Below are 16,054 nucleotides of genomic sequence, written 5' to 3' on the forward strand. Positions count from 1 at the left end.
GAGTGTAGAGGCCATCATTAAAGGGTTATATAGTTGGACAAAACATTATGCGTCCTCACGAAGGTTAATTTTATTGAGAGGCAAAGGGTGAATGTAGAGCCTAACTGGATAGACGGATACGATTAAGAATGAATGGTTTGTTGAAAAAATTGTATTTTATGGTAACTTTGAGGCATATTTTCAATAGGTAAAGGTGGAGAGTTGAATAATAATTTTATACTTTCTTACCCTACTCCATGAGACCTTTACAATGGTATATCATATGCTCAAAATAGTTGAGTGATGAATAAGAAATTGATGCTCAAAGTAAGCTACTTAGAAATATTGTTAAGGAAAAATAAAAGGCTTAAATCCCACATTAATTAAATACCAAGTGTGGGATGTGTTTATATATATATGAACTCTCTTAAAAAATAATTGATTGACTAAGTTTATAATCTTGCCTTGCATGCAGGGGGTGTAGGTCCAAACCCAACAAGGTTTGGGTGAACTTGCATAATGTGGGAACGTAAAATGTTTGGACTGATTGGGTTGTTTAAATTTTTTATTTAATAGCAGATTTTGAGGTTTTTTTTCTAAAATCCCAACACTATCTATGCCTATAAAAGGCCATGATTCTTAAGGGTTTTTACACACTTTCATACCCTCTTAGAATTTTCCGACCGAAATTATGTTGCTTTCAAAAATCTCTTTTTTCATCATTTGTGTTTTATAAATATTCCGGTGATAAAAAAAGGCATTGTTCGTTCCATTGATCGTGGTAGAGGTGCTACTACTTCGATTACTATTGTTGTTGTATCTTAGGAGATTTTCGAACAACGTTACTCTAAATATCGTAGGAGCGGTCGAATCTATCTTAAGGAAACCGTGTTTCACGGGCCTCAACATTTCATAAAATCTCAATTCTCATTTGTTTTAATTGTTTATTATGGCTTTATTTGATTTTCATATTTGATAAATTAACTATAAATAATTATGTTCATATTTTATTTTATATGTTTTTATTTATTATTAATTATTTTTGTTCGCTAACGTGTTTTGTCCAACATGGTTCAGTTAAAGTGGATTCAAGTCATGTTGCTGCAGGAGGAACCTTGAGGGACGAACACGGGGTATGGATCATTGGCATTAGTCGTCAACTAGGAAAATGCTCAATTTTGGAGGTTGAATTATGGGGTATTTTGGAGACTGATTGGGTTGTTTAAATTTTTTATTTAATAGCAGATTTTGAGGTTTTTTTTCTAAAATCCCAACACTATCTATGCCTATAAAAGGCCATGATTCTTAAGGGTTTTTACACACTTTCATACCCTCTTAGAATTTTTCCGACCGAAATTATGTTGCTTTCAAAAATCTCTTTTTTCATCATTTGTGTTTTATAAATATTCCGGTGATAAAAAAAGGCATTGTTCGTTCCATTGATCGTGGTAGAGGTGCTACTACTTCGATTACTATTGTTGTTGTATCTTAGGAGATTTTCGAACAACGTTACTCTAAATATCGTAGGAGCGGTCGAATCTATCTTAAGGAAACCGTGTTTCACGGGCCTCAACATTTCATAAAATCTCAATTCTCATTTGTTTTAATTGTTTATTATGGCTTTATTTGATTTTCATATTTGATAAATTAACTATAAATAATTATGTTCATATTTTATTTTATATGTTTTTATTTATTATTAATTATTTTTGTTCGCTAACGTGTTTTGTCCAACATGGTTCAGTTAAAGTGGATTCAAGTCATGTTGCTGCAGGAGGAACCTTGAGGGACGAACACGGGGTATGGATCATTGGCATTAGTCGTCAACTAGGAAAATGCTCAATTTTGGAGGTTGAATTATGGGGTATTTTGGATGGTCTATCAATTGAACAAAAAAAGCAAGTCAATAAAATGTTGATTCAAACGAATATTCTGGAAGCTATTAAAGCTATTAAAGTTTCAGATCCAATTCTCTCGAGATCGACACTAATCAGGTAAATTTATCATATCCTAAAGAATATAGGGAATTGAATAATTGAATATATTCCTAGGGAAGAAAATATAGAAGATGATAGAATGACCAAAATAACTTCTAATAAGGATGAAGGGTTACATTTGTTTACGTACAATCTTTTTAATTTAATTGGATTGATTGCATTTTCTTTTCACCAAAACCAAATTTTCTATTATTAATTTATTTTCTTCTAATCTATTATATGTCTCTGATGAATGAATTCTTATTCTAATCAATTATTAAAAAATGATTTAATTGGTAAACGGTGATTACTTACTAAATTACAATGGGAGCCACATTATTTGTCAATATTTATATTGTGACCTTGTCCTTAATTGATCACAGATGGATCCTAAATGATTAATAAATTACTTGTCCTTTAGTCTTCGCAACCACTAATTTCAATGCAGTGAATTAAAATGAATACATATATGGTTAAAGTTGGATGATTTCAGTGGCCCCTTGGTTTTGCTAGATTCATGTAAACATTTCATTTTTAATAATCGACACGTGAAAAAATTACAACCGGTAGATTTTCCATTTCCTTTTTTTTTTCTGAAAAATGTTAAATTAGTTTTTTTTTAATAGTAAAAAGTTTACACTATTGGTTGAGCTGAAGAAACCTATGAATGCATTAATTTGGTTGTGGTGGGGTGTCACGCATTTACTAGGGGACGGGTGTCTTCTTATTATCACTGCCTTTGAGGTTTAGATATGATTTGTACAAAAATACGAAGTTCGTAAATAATATATTTGTGCTTTATGTAGCAAATATTATTTTGGACGAAATAGCTCACAGTCAATACTCACATACTTTTATTGAAAATATTACCATAAAGAAATAAGACATTTGTATTTGACATTATCATCCAGTCGAGTTTAGATAAATTAAATATTAATTCATTAAAGAAAATTTGAAATTTGAAGTGGAGCTGAATTTTTAGAGTTTGCAATGGAGCATTATTTTTACCAGGTAAATGAATTCAGTAGACTGAAGTAGAGCAGCTTTGAATAAAATAAGCTTATGACAATTTTTGTGGCCAAATAATAATAATAAACTTGGGGCTGACAACAATATTTCATGATGGTGGATTATCACCAGTACGTACAGGAACATTTGAAAACTTCGCATTTATTATGGTGCACTCTTGCAGTTAATTAACGACATAAAGTTCAATCCTATGTTCAACATAAAAACTAATTTTCAGCAATATCAATAAACCCCAAACCTCGATTCCATTGCAACCAGCAAAACACTGCATCAACCATCCCAAAAGATGCAGCCCACATGGTTGTTAGCTCTCTCATTTCTAGGTTTCCTATCCTTTCTCACCCGCTCCATTTCCCTTCTCAACTGGGTTTTCACTACTTTTTTCAGATCCCCCAAGAACCTCAACAACTATGGTTCATGGGCTCTCATCACCGGAGCCACCGACGGCATAGGGAAAGCCTTTGCCAACCAATTAGCTCGCCAAGGCCTTAACCTTATACTCGTCAGTAGGAACCTAAACAAGCTGAAAACAGTTTCAGCTGAAATCCGAGCCCAATTTCCCCATCTAAAGATCAAGGTCGTGGCCCAGGATTTCTCCGGCAATATATCGGCTGGTGCCGGGTTGATAGAAGAGGCGGTGAAGGGGGTGGAAGTTGGTGTGTTGATCAACAACGTGGGGATAACGTACCCCAGAGCCATGTATTTCCATGAGGTGGAGGAGGAAGTGGTGAAGGGGATTATTAGAGTGAATTTGAAAGGGACGACCTGGGTTACCAGAGCGGTGCTGCCGGGGATGTTAAATAGGAAGCGCGGTGCGATTGTCAACGTCGGTTCTGGTGCTTCCATTGTTGTCCCTTCGCATCCTCTTTACACAATCTATGCCGCTACAAAAGCGTAAGCCTATAAGTTTTTTTCTTTCCGGGTTATATCATATGATAATTTTCTAAATCTTTTTTATCTCCACGATAAATACTTAAATTTGATAATTGTTGGTGTATTCTTTTTAGTGATTAATTTAAAAAATAAATTTTAAATTCTAAAATAAGAACATTATTAAATTCATGGATTAACTAATATACAAAATTCAAACTTTAGGCTTCAAAAATTAATTTAACTCTTTTTTCTGTGATATTTTTTCAAAAATTATATTGGATCAACTAAATCTGAAACCGAGTTAGATCGATCCTTGTAAAGCAATAAACTCTCTTAATTTTATTTTTCTAACTTTAAAATTAAAACTCTACTTCATATATATCCCACTTCTTATCCTCAACTTAACAATATTAATATCATATTTTTGTTTTAATATATATTTCGCAATAAGTTAAATTATTAAAGTATCCTAAAAATAAAGTAAAGTAAAGTAAAGTATAGTAAATTAAATTAAATTAAATTATTATTATTATTATTATTATTATTATTATTATTATTATTAAAACACCGTAAAAAAGTGAGGTTCTAAAATAACTACTCTTTTATTTTGAACTTTTTCCATTATACATTACTTCAATATACTCCTCTCATATTTTTAATCTTTTTTTTTACTTTTTCATATTTTTACATTTTTTACTACCCAGTTTCTAAAATATTTTATTTTCCTTATTTTTTTCTTTAAATTTAATTTTTTATATTATTTTGAATAATAAACCAAACTTTCATATCCAAAGTTAAAACTTGATTCAGTCCAAAATTATGATGGAATCTAATTTGATTCAAACCAAACACATTCATCAAATATTCAAATCCTTAAATTCTTGAAAAGAAGAAGAAGAAATGATCGTTTTTATTTATCTTCCACCCTTTTTCCCTTTAGTTATACCTACTAATATTAGTATGTATATTATATTTTATATTATTTTTATTGAATTGTGAAAATATAAATACAAAATAAATTATTATTTATATAAAATTTAAAATATAAATATTAATCATATCACATTATATTTATTATATTATTCAATACATCATAACCATATTATATTGAAAATTATCCTACATAATTAATGTTACATATGATAAGCAGGTACATAGATAAGTTATCGAGATCTCTGTATGTGGAATATAAGCTAAGAGGGATTGACGTGCAATGCCAGGTATGACACTCTTTCACAATCTAATTTACTGCTTATTTTTAATTTGCTACATAATAGGGTTGGAAGTGAATATAAAGGACTCAACTATGGGTCCAATTAGATTTATTATTTTATTTAATATTTTAATAATAATAAATATAAAAATAACTGAATAATATTTGTTTAAACCTACAATTTCTAATTACAAATAATTCCTATATTAAATTAATATAACACATAAACGGAATTATATTACAATAATTATATAATCGACTGAGTCTTAGTTCATTGATATCAATATTATTACCAATGTAGAAGTATAATGGATCGAATGCGCTGAAGGGCATTTATTCTCCTATTTAAAAGTTGGAGTAGGGTTATGAATAATTTTAAGTATTTTACTAAACTATTACATGCATAAACAGAATTGATTGAAAACTCACACATGCATAGATGCGTACAGTGAAACTTAAAGAGCACATCTAAAAATAATAATAATTTTAAGAGTACTTGCTTCACGATGTATAAACAACCTATAGAAAAAAAATTTAAAAATAATATTATAACATTTATTACATCATCATCAATTAAAATATTTTTTTATCATTCTTCGATGCCATTGCTGTTTGAATATGATTTTATATAGTTCTAACAATATTCATTTTTTTACTTGTAATTTTTTTTAGATGCTATTTGATTGTACTGAATACTATTTATAAAGCTCAACTTAAATTTGAAGTAGCATATAACTTTAATATTAATTAAGTATTAATTAAGATACTTAAAACTCTATTTGAGTAATAATTCTATTTTACATCAATAAAATTAGCACAACCTTTTAAAAAAATAAAATGATCACAGCTTTTTTATCTCAAATTTTTAACTAATAATTTTTAAATTAAATTAAATTATAATTATTACAAATTTTATTATATTTTATGTTTAGTGTTCTGTTCAAATAATAACTTTATTTTAAAATTAGCACAACTTTTTAACTAATAATTCTAAATTAAATTAAAATTACTTTTAAATTAGATTATAGATAGATATATTAGTTTTATATTTTTATATTGCAATTTATATATAATATCAGTATAAACATGGAAATAAAAAATAATATATTTAAATTATTTATAGAAAAAATAAAAAATATATAATTAGACTATTTGTAAATATGAATCGGTTTGAATAAAATTTTAGATATATTATAATAATAATTTTTTTTAACTAAGAGGAGATAGGTGAGGTTCAAAATTCAAATCTGAAATTAGATATCAACTAAAAATTTAATAAAAATATAAATCCTTTATTATTACGTCAATGATTTAATTAATGATAAGCTTCAAGAAATATATATATATAATATTGCTAACATAATTTTCAATTGAATTTTAATTTATTTGGTATTATTTCTATTGTGACAATAAAAAAAGTATGAATTTAAATATGTTTTATATTGTATAAAAAAATATAGATTGTTATCCGGTAAAATTTAATTTCATCTACGACCATCTGTATCACATGGGATATGATATGTATATATATAAACCATTGGTTAGTGGGAGGGTTGGATTTAGATTTCTATTATTTTAGATAAAAAAATTTATATTGTTTTGGGTTTGAATTTATAAATTTAACTCTTTATTATTTGGTTTTCAGTAATATTAAATATAAAATTTTAATTTTTGGGTTAATGTACAAATTTGATACTATACTTTTAGTGAAAGTTTAAACTTGCTATTATAATTTATTTTGAATGATGTTTATCTGTCTACTTTGTAATTAAAGATAAATTTATCATTATATTTTTTATCTAATTTTATTTTGAATTTTGTGATTTTATTTTTATTTGATTTAATTTTACTACTCAAATTTAATTCAAAATAGCTTAAAGCATTTAATATTTTAATTTAATACTTAGAAATAATGAATTAATATAATACTCACAATTAATAAAAACAATTATTTATAAAATATTTAATATTTTAATTTTTGAGCTTTTTGTTAAATAAAAATTGTAAGTTAATTTATTAATTTATTAATATTTTATAAATTAACTTATTGTTAAATGATAAAATAAAATATTTCAAAAATATTTTTCTTTTTAAATTTTATTTTTAAATCATCAAAATCAATATTAAGTGGTAAATTTTAATACAAATAAAAATTAATGGAAAATTCAAGAAAATAAAAAATTTAGAGGTAAAATTCAATCCAATAAAAGTTTTGTAGCATATCTAACCATATTCTCAAAGTATAATGACCAATATTAATAAAAATAAAGTATTCAATATTTACCATTAATATGCTGATAAATTTTCATTTTAATCTTTAAATTTTTTTAAAAACAATTTAATTCCAAATTTATCCTTTGAGTTAATACCAATTTGAATTTATTAATTATTGTTTTTAGAAATTATTTTTTCAGTTTTTACAAATTAATTAAGAGATGGCATTGCAGCATTATATATTATTGAGGGTACATCAAATACAAAAGTAAAATTCAGATGTAAATAATTTGTTTTAGATACGTATGTGTGTTCCCCGTAGGTACCGCTATATGTGGCAACAAATTTAGCATCCAAAGTAGCATCAATCGAGAAATCATCTATGTTTGTCCCATCGCCTGAAGATTACGCCAAAGCGGCGATCCGCCAAATAGGCTATGAGCCACGGTGCACGCCGTACTGGTCTCACGCTGTTCAGTGGTGTTTCGCACGGTTGCTACCCGATGTCCTTCTTGATGCTTGGCGTCTCTCTATCGCCCTCCGAAGGCGAGCAGAGGTCCTTGCGTAACTTTCTTTGTTCTTCACATTAATTCAATAATAGATTATAGGTTCGATAACAAATGCTCTTTGTTTTCCCTCTCTTAATACTTCATAGATTTGCTTCGAAGGCATAAAAATACAGTTGTTCAAGTCATTAGCACGCAATATACAATATGATACGTACATGTGATGTTTGTATGATAAAATTTGCTGTTGTGAGCAGCGAGAACAAACCCCAGCTGAACAGCAGGAGCCACAGCAGTAGCAGCCAGTAATAACTAGGCTCGAAGGCTCGTCTGAAAAATGAGAGGGTTTGGATAAAAATACAATATTCGAAAAATGAGTTCGAGTAAAATTTAAGGCCCATTTTTTATATGAGTTGAGCCTTGGGCAAAATTTGTTAGCCCGAACTTGGCCCGATTTGGCTCAAATATATTATGCTATAAATATTAATTACATTAATTATATAAGTTAAATAATAATTATATATTTATATTAAATGACTAATCCAATAATAATTAAATTTATTATCCAAAAAAAAAAGCTTACCAACTCAAAATATAAAATTTTATAAATTATATTTAATAAAATAAAATATTTATTATATTTATTTGTTTTTTAATATAATAAAATATTTATGGTATTTATGGTATTTTTTATATAAATATTTTTTATGTATTTTTAATATGTTAAAAAACTTTTATTTTAGTATTTTTAGTGTATTTAATGTATTATATTTTTTAAAAAATTATTTTTAAATAAAAATTAATTTTTAAAAAATAAAATATTGGCGAATCGAGTCGGATTCAAGTTTATCTTTCTTAAATTAGATCGAATTTAAACAAAAAAAATCTATATTTTGAGCCAAACAAAGCTCAAACTTAAAGAGTAGATCTAAATATTTTACACGGATCTGGCCCGGCCCAATAGTACCTTTAGTGGCAATCAAAATTGAAGCATTTGTGTCTGCAACAATACGTCCTTACCAATTCTTGTCCCTATAAGTTATATATATGCTTTCTTACACTTACAATCGAAAGAAGCAACACAATTTATCTTATGGAGACCCATGGGCTTTCTTGAACATTCTTACGTTAATAATGAAAAGCCTAATAAAAATTTATGTTTTTTTATAAAAATAATCTAAAATCTTTTATTAATTATAAAAATGATTTATTTTTTTAATTATGTGCGTAAATAACTTGAAATGAATAGTAAAAATTAGTGGAGCTAAAGAGATTGACGACACCCACTTACTACGTCAGCCAATTATTGGTTACTAGAATTAAAAAAATAAATTTATTGGGTGGATCCAATCTATTTGGCGTGATCTGTGTAAATATCACTTCAATACCAATATTTCTGAATATTTCATGGGCTAGAAAATAAATAATAGTAGTGGAGTCAAATAGATTAGTACCACCACCTTTATTATGTCAGAATTTTTTTTAAGTGATTTTTTTAAAATTTTAAAATTAAAATTATTATTTTATTTGGTGGAATCATAAAGAATGGCGTGGCCACCATGCTACCATTTGTTTTTTTTTTGAGTTTTTTTTTAAAATTATTTTTAATAAAAATGATTTTTTTTGGTGAATTCATTCTTTTTGGCGTGACCATTTGGTGGTGTCATTGAGAATGGTGTGACCACCATAATTTTTTTTGGTGGAGTCGTTCTTTTTGGCTTGACCAGCTTGGTGGTACTACAAATACAGATTTTTCTTGACACTGTTGTAATAGTTAAACCGGAAAAGAAGAAAATAGAAAAATTGTTGTATTTAGTAGGAGAGCTCAAAAATTGGGATGAAGATGAATAACTCGATGTTTTTTTGTGTACATCATTTTTTATGGAGAAATTGTAGAAGGTGATGTTGGTTGTGTATTTCAAGGTCGGCAAAGAGGAAGGTTGCAATTCAATAAAACTGTAAAACTGGAAGAAATAAAAAGAAAGATCAGTGCGAAAATAGTTATATGTTGTGGAAGGGCGATGTCCATATTATTTTACAAGTTTCCAATATCTACAGATCTATGAAAATTTACGGATATACAACTGTTAGATTATGATGACTTGGGACTATGATGGCAATATGGTTGTTGACTAGGAATGAGAATCCCCAACTACTTAAGTTATTCATTGAGTTGGCCAATTTAGAGCCCGTTGAGAATGTCAATCCAATAAGTCAACATCGCAGTTTTAATTTTGATCTTAATGCCGAATGGACAGATCAGTCAGACTATGGAGGGACACCGCAAATGCCCAAGAATCCAAATTATGATAGGAGTTCATATAATAACCCTGTCCCTAGTCCCTGTCTACAAATACATCCGGACTTGATAGGCACCAATGCAGACGTCGCAGAAGGGTCCGATAATGATGTAAATTCTTATCACGACTTTGAAGATTTTAATGACCCCGATCTTGATGAGGTTTCGGACGATATTGATGATGAAGGCCTCAAGGAGGTTGATGAGCGTCGAAATCACCAAATATAATTTCCTACGCTCTAATTAAATTAAACAATAGTATAGAGTAGTAAGGTCGATCCCAAAGAGACTAAGATTCCTAATTTTCCAATTTACATGACCAGATTCCTGAGTCTAGGCAACAGTCATGCCCACAACCTATACGTGCAGAGCTGAAAAATAAATAAAGGAGGATTTAGGTTGATAAAGGAAAAAAACAAATATAAAATAAAATGAAATAATAACAAAATAATAGTTTGCAAAATAAAATTAAGTAATTTAAATTAAATTGGTAAATCAATGTGTGAATACTTAGCCTTAGCCTCGGTACACTCCGAACTCGAACTGATCCTTGAAAATGGATTTTTCTTCTTCTTAACGATAAGTTAGTTATAGCAACTAAAGGCGCCCCAACCGCCAACTCTTCCTTGTGTAGTTCGTTCTGGTACGACCTGCAAACCAATCCTTACCAATTATCTAAACACATAATAAGCGTTCGCGATTTAAGATCTCTGTAGCCTTGCTAACTACAAAAGTCCAACCTGAATTAATGACCACAATTGCGTGGGTCGATTAAATCCGATCACTATTTCCCTTGACGGAACCCAACTAGCTTTTTCCAATTTGTCGTACCAAGTTGTCCACGGAAACTCGAATATGGTAGATGAAAAACTCGTTTTCCCAATTGTACACCAAAACAACTCCCCTCAACATGCATTTTGATTTAAAATTGAATCAACTTTACGGGATGAATGTGACTATCCCATATACCAAAGACGAATACCATGTTAAAAGGTTTTAGCACGGGTTCATATCTCACAATTTTCAATAGGAATGATAACTAGCCTAAGGCTAAATGGAGTTTATTCGAGCATGAAATTAAGCATACTCGATTGGGATTTAAAAATGGATTTGCACGTAATGGTAATGAGTGAAAATGAGGAAGGACTTAAAAAACAATTGAACCAAAAATAAGAAAATCGAAAAAAAAATGGAAGTAAACTTGAATAGCTACTAATGAGTGAAAAAGAAAAGAATTGTTGTTAATTCTATTAAAGTGTGTTTTTTCCAAGCTACCATTACAAGGTATTTATATATTTTTCATATGACAAATTTAGCATGATTCCTTCTAAGATTATGCCTAACAACCAACTAAAGTCAATTTTTTTTATATTCCTAGATTTTGACAAATTCACAATCTGATTTTTAGTCAGCCACTAATTCAACAACTTTTCAATTTGGCCCCTTTTATTGCTTATCGTTCCAATTTGTAGCCCAATTTGCTAGGCTAAATAAGGTTTAGTTGAGCATGAAATTAATCATACTCAATTTTGGTTTAAAATGAATTTCAGCACAAAGATGATAGTTGAAAAGGAGAAAAGACTTAAAAAGAAATTGAACTAAAAATAAGGAAATGAGAAAAAAATGGCAGTAAACTTCAATAGCTACTGATGCATGAAAGAGAAAAGAATTGTTTTTAATTCTATTTAAGTGTGTTTTTTCCAAGCCACCATTACAAGGTATTTACACACTTTTCATTTGCCAAGTTTAGCATGATTACTCATACGATTATGCCTAACAACCAACTAAAATAAGATTTTTTTTTATATTCATAGAGCTTGACAAAACCATATTATGATTTTTTATCAGCCACTAATTCTGCAACTTTTCAATTTGACCAATTTTATTGTTTCCCTTTCCAATTTAGCCCAATTTGCTTGGCTAAATGGGTTTTAGTTGAGCATGAAATTGATCATACTCGATTGAGGTTTAAAATTGGATTTGATTGTAATGGTGATAAGTGAAAAGGAGAAAAGGCAAATAGACTTAAAAAGCAAATGGAAAAAAATTGCTAGCAAACTTGAATAGCTACTGATGCATGAAAGAGAAAAGAATTATTTTTAATTCTATTCCAGTTTGTTTTTTCCAAGTCACCATTACAGGGTATTTATATATTTTTCATCTGCCAAATTTAGCATGATTCTTCCTAAGATTATGTCTAACAATCAACTAAAATCAAATTTTCTTTCTATTCATAAGGTTTGACAAATTCACAATCTGGTTTTTAATTAGCCACTAGTTCTCCAACTTTCAATTTCGCCTATTTTATTACTTCTTGTTCCAATTTAGCCCAATTTGCTTGGCCAAATTGGGTTTAGTTGAGCATGAAACTAATCATACTCTATTGGGGTTGGAAAGTGGATTTAAAAATAATGGTGATAGGTGAAAGGGAGAAAGGACTTAAAAAGCAATTGAACCAAAAATAAGAAAAATGGAAAAAAAAATGACAGTACACTTGAATACCTACTGATATATGAAAGAGAAAAGAATTGTTTTTAATTCTTTAACAACGTGCTTTTTCGAAGCCACCCTTACAAGGTATTTATCTCTTTTTTTTTTTCATATGCAAAAATTAGTATGATTCCTCCTAAGATTATGCCTAACAACCAACTAAAATCAGATTTTTTTTCTATTAATAGAGTTTGAAAAATTCACAATCTGGTTCTTAATCAGTCACTAATTCTGCAACTTTTCAATTTTGCCTTGTAACGCCCTAAACCTGACCTAGAAGTTTAGACCAAATTCCGTAGGTCACATTGATCACTGAAATGATCGTAGGAAAGTTTTACAAAAAAAATCATATTAGATACCATTTCAAACATATTTATCATTTTACTAATGGAGAATGTTTAATTCTCTGGATCTTAATTAGAAAAATTATAGATAAATTTAATCTATGAACAAAGCAAGATTTACTAGAGAAATTCAAAAAACAGAACTTGTACCATAGTTTTTATAAAACCCTACAGATGAAAATGGTAAATCAAAATGAAAACTAAAAAGACAACTAATAAATTATTTTCAACTGATATTGTCTGAGACCTCCGCATACTGAGTCTAGCTATAGAAACTGGAAGTGTACCTGGAAGGGGAATACTAAAGGGGGTGAGCTACACGAGCTCAGTGTGAGTTCAAAATGAATAACAACATATTTTCAGAAATCGATTCGAAAGTGAAACATACATACAGATATACACAGAACCAGAAAGTGAACTTGGAACCAACATTCCAATAGAATGAAACAATTTAAGCACACCATGTCACACACAGATACTCAGTCACAAATGTTATTCAATCAGACAAAACATAGTCAAATCATATTCACCCTGAACACTTCAACAGATGCATATGTTTGCAATTAAGTAATAAAACCCACCCATCCAGCCAACACACATCTCTGTCCCCCTATCACACCCCATAAGACTTGATTAAGCTCATCCAACCAAACACACCACATAGGACCTCGATAGGCCCATCCAACCCTACACACCATGTATGTGGACTAAGACACTCAGATATTAATACGTAGCAAGGCTAGCGTATGTGTAGTACAGTGCAATGTGGTAATCCGTTGTACAGACATATTGCAGTTTAAACTGCCAGATCAGATAATGGTACGCAACAAAGTTGACGTACGTGTGGTAGAGTGTGGTAAACCGCTACACAAATAAGTTGTAGTAACACTGCTAAATCAGAACAGAATCAGTCTTCCTTCTCTTCACAACCAACCCAAAATATTTTATGCAAGTGCATGTATGCTTACAATCTCATAGAAATAATGAACACAGCGAGAGATAGTCAGACAGAAATAGATATGCACACACACCCAACTAACCGGGTTCAGGATTAGTCATCTCACACCACAATCACAAACAACACATAAATAGAGCACATGGCCACAGATACAGAGACTTAAATACCCTCACTAAAGCCTAGCCAAGGGTCGGAATACACAGACACACTTTCAGATCAAAAACACACACAAACTAAAATTTGGTATCTTAGGAACATACGACCATGTGCTCCGGCCGTGTGAAAAACCTAGGCCGTTTAAGGTCAAAATGCCTATGTGGAGGGAGGCATACGACCATGCAGCAAAGGCACACACCCATGTGAAGTAGGAACGCGACCATGTAATTCACTATAGAATTGTGCAAAAATAGAGTACAGGTCTGACACAGCCGTGTGAGGGTCTCACACGCTGTGTGCCCACCAGACACTGCCGTGTTTCCAAAACACACTCCCATGTGGGATCCATAAATCCCAAAATTAGTCACACGGCCGTGTGGCACCAACTCACCCAGACCCTAATTCCCAAACACACACGCCTTGTGTTCAAGGGACACGACCGTGTAGAAATCGAAAAAAAATCCCCAAATCAGCCACACGGCCATATGGCACCAAAACCTGCCAAAAAACCCTAATTCCTAAATGCACACGGCCGTGTGAACCGACACACACCCGTGTGGCCACCTATGTGGTCATGAAACCACCCTAAAATAGCCCCAAAAAATGTGCTTTTAGCTTTAGTTCGCCCTCGATAACTCAAAATTATACCAAAACTAATAGGTTCTAAACGTACAACACCGATACAACTCTTAAAATAATCTATTTGCGAATGCACACACACAAACTGTCGACTTTTCACAGAGTCGTATTGAAATTTATAGGTAAATTAGAAAAGGTACGAAACCCACACCTGATTCGCAATCAGAGATGCCGAAACATTGACTCAACGACAGAGGAGCGAAATTCTCGAAATTAGCCAGCAAAACTGTTTTTGAAAATTTTTTTAAAAAATAAAAGAAAAACAAAAAGAAAAGAAACAGAGAGAAAAAGAAAAGAGAGCGTCCAGGATAAAAGAAAAAAGAATGAATAAATATATATTTTAAATTAAAACCAAAACAAACAAAACAGAATAAAAGTATTCCTGAAAACGTACACACAAGAACTCGAACCCAGAACTTTAAGGTATACTAACACTCATTCAACCACCAGACCAACAAACCCATTCTGCCACTTAGACGCGCAACTAAACACAATAGCGCACCTTCTCCCTAACCCTAACCACAAAACTCAAAACTTCTAACCCCAAAATCCAGGATGTTACATGCCTTTTTTATTCCTTTTTGTTCAAATTTAGCCCAATTTGTTTGGCTAAATGGGGTTTAGTTAAGCATGAAATTAATTACACTCGGTTAGGGTTTAAAAGTGGGTTTGAACGTAATGGTGATAGGTGAAAAGGAGAAAGGACTTAAAAATGCAATTGAATCAAAAATAAGAAAATGAAAAAAATGACAGTAAACTTGAATAGCTACTGATGTGTGAAATAGATAATAATTCTTTTTAATTCTATTCTAGTGTATTTTTTCAAAGCCACCATACAAAATATTTATATTCTTTTTGTATGCCAAATTTAGCATGATTACAACTAAAATCAGGTTTTTTTTCTATTCATAAAGTTTGAAAAATTCACTATCTAATTTTTAATCAGTCATTAATTCTACAAATTTTCAATTTGGCCCATTTTATTGCTTCCATTCTAATTTAGCCCAATTTGCTTGGCTAAATGTGTAACAGCCTGATTTAGGGACTAGTCAGAATAGTGGTCTTGGGACCACAAATCCGAAGTTGAATAAATTATTTTATAATTATTTTGATGTTATAGCATGATTATATGAATGCATGGAAAATTCGGTGAGTTAATTTTGACGTTCGTGAGCTCAATTGAGAAAAAAGACTAAATCGCATAAAATGCAAAAGTCCTATTTTGATAGCTAAAAGTGCCAAATAGCTAGAGAACCTAAATTGGGGGTCTTTAAAGGGCAATTAGACCCTAATAGTGTGCATGGCCGGCCATAGGAGGTAATTTGGTCAAAAAGTCCAAGTTTGGTGGGTTTGGTGGCTAATTTGACTAAAATAGAAA

General features: G+C 30.3%; 1 protein-coding gene and 1 non-coding gene across 2 annotated transcripts; both read left to right on the plus strand.

Annotated features, from left to right (window-relative positions):
- Positions 1-654: 654 nt before the first annotated feature.
- On the plus strand, positions 655-2,108 carry LOC107886491 (uncharacterized). Its single transcript, XR_005916986.1, has 3 exons — positions 655-766; positions 1,057-1,176; positions 1,724-2,108. It is a non-coding gene; the product is annotated as an uncharacterized protein (transcript).
- A 1,040-nt stretch (positions 2,109-3,148) lies between these two features.
- LOC121203366 (very-long-chain 3-oxoacyl-CoA reductase-like protein At1g24470) lies at positions 3,149-8,009 on the plus strand. The gene is made up of 3 exons (XM_041098764.1): positions 3,149-3,878; positions 5,008-5,077; positions 7,607-8,009. Exons 1-3 carry the CDS (start codon positions 3,271-3,273, stop codon positions 7,850-7,852), a joined length of 924 nt encoding a protein of 307 aa, XP_040954698.1. The 5' UTR covers positions 3,149-3,270; the 3' UTR covers positions 7,853-8,009.
- Positions 8,010-16,054: the final 8,045 nt, after the last annotated feature.

Source organism: Gossypium hirsutum, chromosome A03 (genome assembly GCF_007990345.1).
Source record: "Gossypium hirsutum isolate 1008001.06 chromosome A03, Gossypium_hirsutum_v2.1, whole genome shotgun sequence".
In the NCBI taxonomy this organism is placed as follows: Eukaryota; Viridiplantae; Streptophyta; class Magnoliopsida; order Malvales; family Malvaceae; genus Gossypium; species Gossypium hirsutum.